This window comes from Gekko japonicus, unplaced genomic scaffold, assembly GCF_001447785.1.
Source record: "Gekko japonicus isolate JY-2015 unplaced genomic scaffold, Gekko_japonicus_V1.1 scaffold49, whole genome shotgun sequence".
In the NCBI taxonomy this organism is placed as follows: Eukaryota; Metazoa; Chordata; class Lepidosauria; order Squamata; family Gekkonidae; genus Gekko; species Gekko japonicus.
In genome coordinates this window covers 346,470-352,469 of record NW_015173674.1, presented here as the reverse complement: position 1 = coordinate 352,469, position 6,000 = coordinate 346,470, and the positions used below count along the sequence as shown (strand labels likewise).

Sequence of the window (6,000 nt, the reverse complement as noted above, 5' to 3'; positions counted from 1 at the left end):
AAATTCTGTTGGTTGGGGTTTTGGGCACTGCCTGGCACACTGGCACAGGTTGTGGGGGGCAGATTGCTCTGGTTCTGCTGCTGGGCCTGGCTGGCAATGCAAACATGCTCCCTCAGTCTATGTAGGCAGCTGCTGCAGAGATTTCCTCTGGTTTGAACTAAGTTCTGTTGGTTGGGGTTTTGGACACTGACTGGCACCTTGGCACAGGTTGTGAGGGGGCAGATTGCTACAGTTCTGCTGCAGTGCTGGGCCTGGCTGGCAATGCAAACATGCTCCCCCAAACAGGTTGCCCCCATCCCTCCATTGTTCTCTTTATGGTGGGGAAAAAATTGTCGGCTTATGCCTATTTGTGAGCCGCCCTGAGCCCATGTTTGTGGGGAGGGCAGGCTATAAATTCCGACAACTTTTTCCCCACCATAAAGAGAACAATGGAGGGATGGGGGCAACCTGTTTGGGGGCCCACAGAATTGGACCCCCTGGTCCAATCTTCTTGACACTTGGTGGGTATCTTGGGGAAAGGTTCCAGCAGCTACCCTGCAAGTTTGGAGCGTCTCCCTCAAACCCCCTCCACTCCAGCCCCCAGAATATAACCTATGTGCCAAAAGGCCCATAGGATATAATGGGGTCGAATTGCCGCCGAATTTCGCCGGCAAAGCAAGCTGATCTGGGGGCACCCTCTTTGGATGCCCCTGGAATTGGACCCCCTGGACCAATGTTCTCAAATCTTTGGGGGTCTTTTGGGGAGAGGCTGGAGCAGCCACGGTCCAAATTTGGAACCTCTACCTCAAACCCTCCCCCCCCCAGCAAACTTTCCAGAGGATTTTTGCCATTGACTTTAATGGCCCCATTGGATATAATGGACCCAGATTTTTCTGGAATTCCGAAAATTTTCGGATATCTATGCTTTACCAGTATATAGATATTTGGGTTTTTTTCGGGAATCCTGAAAAAATTCAGTCCAATAAATCCAAATCCGAATTTTCCCCAAAAAATTTTTTTGCACACCCCTAGTCAAGAAGCAACAGTTAGAACCGAACATGGAACAACTGATTGGTTTAGCATAGGAAAAGGAGTACGACAAGGATGTATATTGTCACCTTATTTAATATATATGCAGAGTACATCATGTGAAATGCTGGCCTGGATGAATCACAAGCGGGAATTAAGATTGCTGGGGGGAACATCAACAACCTCAGATATGCAGATGATAGCACTCTAATGGCAGAAAGTGAAGAGGACCTAAGAGCCTCTTGCTCAGAGTGAAAGAGGAGAGCACAAAAGTAGGCTTGAAACTCAACATCAAAAAAACTAAGATCATGGCATCCGCCCCATCACTCCTTGACAAAGAGAAGGGAAGGTCATGGAAGCAGTGACAGAATTCATGTTCCTGGGATTCAAGATCACTGCAGACGGTGACTGCAGCCATGAAACACCTGCTCCTGGAGAGGAAAGCTATGGCAAATCTAGACAGCATATAAAAAAGTAGAGACATCACCCTGCCAACAAAAGTATGGTCAAAGCAATGGTATGCCCAGTAGTAATGTACGGCTGCGAGAGTTGGACCATAAGGAAAGCCAAGCGCGGAAGAATAGATGCTTTCGAATTATGGCGCTGATCAAATCAGTCAATCCTAAAGGAAATCAACCCTGACTGTTCCCTGGAAGGACAGATACTGAAGCGGAAGCTCAAATACTTTGGCCACCAAATGAGAAGGGAGCACTCACTGGAGAAGACCCTGATGGCTGGGAAAGATTGGAGGTCAAAGAAGATGGGGACGGCAAAGGATGAGATGGTTAAGATAGTGTTATCAATGCAGTGAACATGAAATTGAGCTAACTCTGTAGGACGGCGGAAGACAGGAGGGCCAGGCGTGATGTGGTCCATGGGGTTGCGAAGAGTCAGACTTGACTCTGTGACTGAACAACAAATTACTGTCAATCTGTTGAAACTTTCAGCTCTCCCTGTTAAGTGGCACAGGGTGGCTCTTTCTTCCCTTACCAAGCATTTGCCAGTGTGGTGTGATGGCACTAGTATCTTGGAGATCCAGGTTTATTGAGTGACCTTGGGCCAGTCACACTTTCTCAAACTAACATGCCTCACTGGGATGTTTTGAGGATAAAATGGGGAAGAGGAGAATGTTGTAAGCTGCTTTGGGTCCTCCACTGGAAGGAAGACAGGGTAATAATAAAACTGAATAAATGGAATAGTATTTAAAGCTACCACAAGACCGGCATGGCTGTCTTTTGTTTTATGTACCTTTCAACAGAGGATCAAGTTTAAAGTGTTAAGCAAAACAGTATATATTTTGCTTAGAACTATAGGCAACATACACTTTCACTTACCAAACTGCTGCAACACTGTTTTATTTAGGCTACACTAGACACTTCCAGGGCTGCAGTGGCTCAAGTGGTTAACATGCTGATCTGCAGACCAGGAGGTCGGTAGCTCAGCAGTTCGAGACCCGCGTGCCACATAACGGAGTGAGCTCCCATCTCTGGTCCCAGCTCCTGCCAACCTAGCAGCTTGAAAGCAAGAAATTGCAAGTAAATAAATAAGTACCGCTTTGGTGGGAAGTTAACAGCATCCCGTGCGCCTCAGCGTTTAGTCATGCTGGCCACATGACCACGGAAACGTCTTTGGACAGCACTGGCTCTTTGGCTTGGAAACAGAGATGAGCACCGCATCCCTAAAGTCGGATTCGACTTGCTTTCGAGCAAGGAAAACCTTTACCTTACCTTTACCTAGACACTTCCACGAGGGGACTCCACTGTGGCCATGTTTTCAGCACTGGGGTAATAATGCAATGCCACCAGGAAGGGAGTTCCTATAATGCATGTCAAAAATTCACAAAGTAGACAGATTTACAGTTATGTATTTATTGTTAAATTACAGAAGCTTTAGTGCAAAAAAACCCCCCAGTGGTTTGTTAAAGCAACTGCTTATTTTCCCCAGTTCACATCTAGAACATGAAAATAAAATGGAAATGCTAATATACAAAGCAGAAATGAAGACAGACTCCCCCCTGTGTCCAATTCTGACAATCCTTGTCCCATGAGATTATGCCACTTTATTTCCTACGAAGAAAATGAGCACACACACAAGTAGAAATTCTAGCCAGGAAAAAGTGGCATCTACACAGTCCAGCCATCAAATGTTCAACAGCCTGTAGAGCAAAAAGGCCATCACTAAGAAGAGGACAATGTTTCCCCTGCATGAGCACAGGATGCTACTGTTATCAATGTTGACATCTGCAATAATATGAAAAGGTAACATAGCAAAAGTCTTTGCTTTTGAGTAGTGAAAACTTTGAACCAAACAGCAGTTTAGTTTTAACAAAAAAAATATCAGGTCAAAGCCCTCAGCGAATGCTTGTTGGAAGAAAAAGAATGAAGCCACATGGCAATCACTTTGCTGGAATTAACTTGAAGCAATTATTAGTTTACTGCTATGAGTCCCATCCTGATTCCACATTCTCATGAGCTTAATGTGCTGGAATAGTCAACCTCCTTCCTGGGGTTTCTTATAAGTTGTTGAGAATTTGCATAACTAAAACAAACTGTTTTAAACAGCTATGCACTCGGAGGTTCAAGGGCATTATGTGGTCTCTAAAAAGTTCCCTCGCCCACATGGCTATTATAAATCTTCAGAAGTGCATACTTGCATGGAGATCAACACAAGCTGCTATTTGGGACAGAAATGACATCTGCGCCTTGCGCTAATAGCGGTACTACACAGGCCAGAGCCATCACCCCCACTAAACTCAAAAGGTCAAATAGGGTCAAGATGTATGCGGCTAGTATGGCACTCTGCTTCTAAACATTTCAAGATACCTCTAGCACTATACCATAGAATGGCTACTCATGCAAGAGGGTGCAGAATGTAAGAATGTACTGCTAGAAAAAAATGGATTCCAATACTAGGAAGTGACAGAGAGAGAATCTTGTTGCTATTCTGAAACTGGGGAAAAGGTTACTTGGCAACCATATACTTCATGCATGCAAATTTCTTTACCTTTTCAGTCAACATGTATGTGGTTCGCTCTCTAATATGTTCCAGTCAGCCAGAACATACCAGGCACGCTGCTTGAGTTTTTTTAGTTTAAACACAGTCAACTCCTTTGTTTTCAAGGTATTGAAGTTACATTTTAAAATGAATGGGTGCCCCAGTCCTGTTGCATCAGTTTTCCATGGACGCTTATATTCACTACCTTGGATATTGGCCACCCAGTCCAATATACTTTCTCAGGCCACACACCAACAAGTTTGGAGACTCAGCCTTAGCTGTATTACAGACATATTCATGTAGCTACTCAGGAATACCCTTCCTTCCACAGGCAACTTACAGGGCTGATGTAGCTTTATCCCAGCAAGTAGGATTTAATTTAAGAGGGTTCTTCTGCCCAGTAACTGGGTAAAATGAAAGCTGAAATGATACCCACTTGTAATGACCAGCAACCTTACTCTAGCAAACCATCCATCAGCAAGAGTGCCTTTAAAAAATTACTCAATGATTTTTAAGGTCAGACACAAGGCTGGGGTGCCTTTAGTTTACTTCTACTCTTAAAGGCACTCAGCTAATTGAACAACTTTGCTAAACAGCTGCATTTCATGTATCATAAAGGAACTAAAAACTGGAGGCAGAAATAGCATCAGATCAACACTGTGGATCATTTCACAGTAGTAGCACTGCTACACCAAAGAAAATCACAAAAAGTTATTTAAGATTTGGAAGAGAAAGGAAATAAAGACACCAGGATTTAGTTCTGCCAGCCTAATCCTCTCCTCCTCTTGTTTTCTTCAAGAAAAAAAAGTTACCCAAGCGGGAGTTTTCTTCTAGTTCCACACATGATGTTTGCAGTGGTCAACAGCCTAGGAGACAGGAAGAAGAGGTCAGAATTAACCTGATTCCCAACTTAAACTGATATTTTTGTTTTCAAGTAGTTTTGTTTAATAAAAACAAAAGCCAGAGACACTGGCTTGCTGCAGGACATGAGTGTTCATAAACACACAGAAATCCAGTTTACTTACATTGCACTTAGTTGCTGTTTCCATGTTCTTACACCAATAGCCAGGTCCCCAGACACACATTTCTGATCCCAACAGAGGCTTTGTGGATGCTGCACAAACACCAAGCTTCTGTAAAACAAACAATGAAGGGAAAAAGCTAACTGCATGACCTGGGGCCACTCTCACACTCAACTTAACCTACTTCCTCACAGGGCTGTTGGAATAAAATGGAGAAGGGAGAACCATGTACGTCATTCTCAGCTCCAAGGAGAAAGGGAGAGATCATGTACTAAGTACAAATGCAAATACCTTTTCACTGAGAGACAAATTCTATTGAAAGTCTGCTGCAGCTAACAAAAAGGAATTCTGGAGTACCTTAACAAAGCAGGTTTTTGGCCAGAAAAGGTTATGCTTCAATGTCTTGGTTTAAGTTGCTACATGGCCCCATTTTTAATAAACTAGGAGCCTGCCATGTGCCCAAGAAAAGTAAACAGGCTTCCATTTTCCTCTCTTTCCAAGAGTCCAAAGTATTAGCACAAGAGTCTGCTGCCTATGGCTCTAGAGCCATGTGTGGAGCCCCAGATGGCTCTTGAAAGAGAAAGATCAAATCTTTTAAGTTAAGGTATATTGGAAGGTTAAGTGGGATGCTGATATAAACAGGAAGAGGAAGGGAATGACTGGCAAAATTCTTATGGGAGTACAGAGCTTCTTACATATGCTTTATATGTCATTTAGCTCTAAAGTTAAATAATTTCAGTTATGCAAATTATACTACCTCTGTTGATCCTCTTGCTCTGAGTCTTGACACACTTTGACTCTGAACATGCATGAACATGTCAATATGGCTTGGAAAAAGCCTTGAGTCTTTTCTTAACATCCTATTTAGTGAAAGCTTCATGACACAAGACAATAAGTCTTAAACCTTTTCAGGAAATAACTCCATGCATAATTGTTTGAAATGAAGTGCTACTAAATTGGAAACACTGATATATTT

General features: G+C 43.2%; 1 protein-coding gene across 2 annotated transcripts in view; it reads right to left on the bottom strand.

Moving 5' to 3' along the window:
• Positions 1–3,034: 3,034 nt before the first annotated feature.
• The window catches only part of PSAP (prosaposin), a 36,745-nt gene continuing 33,779 nt past the window's right edge, over positions 3,035–6,000 (bottom strand). For both annotated transcript variants that reach the window (XM_015422907.1, XM_015422908.1), the window contains 2 exons: positions 5,028–5,135; positions 3,035–4,868 (listed from right to left, as the gene is read on the bottom strand). In XM_015422907.1, coding sequence (XP_015278393.1) covers positions 4,833–4,868; positions 5,028–5,135 — 144 coding nt within the window. In that variant the 3' untranslated portion in view covers positions 3,035–4,832. The remainder of the gene's footprint in view (positions 4,869–5,027; positions 5,136–6,000) is intronic.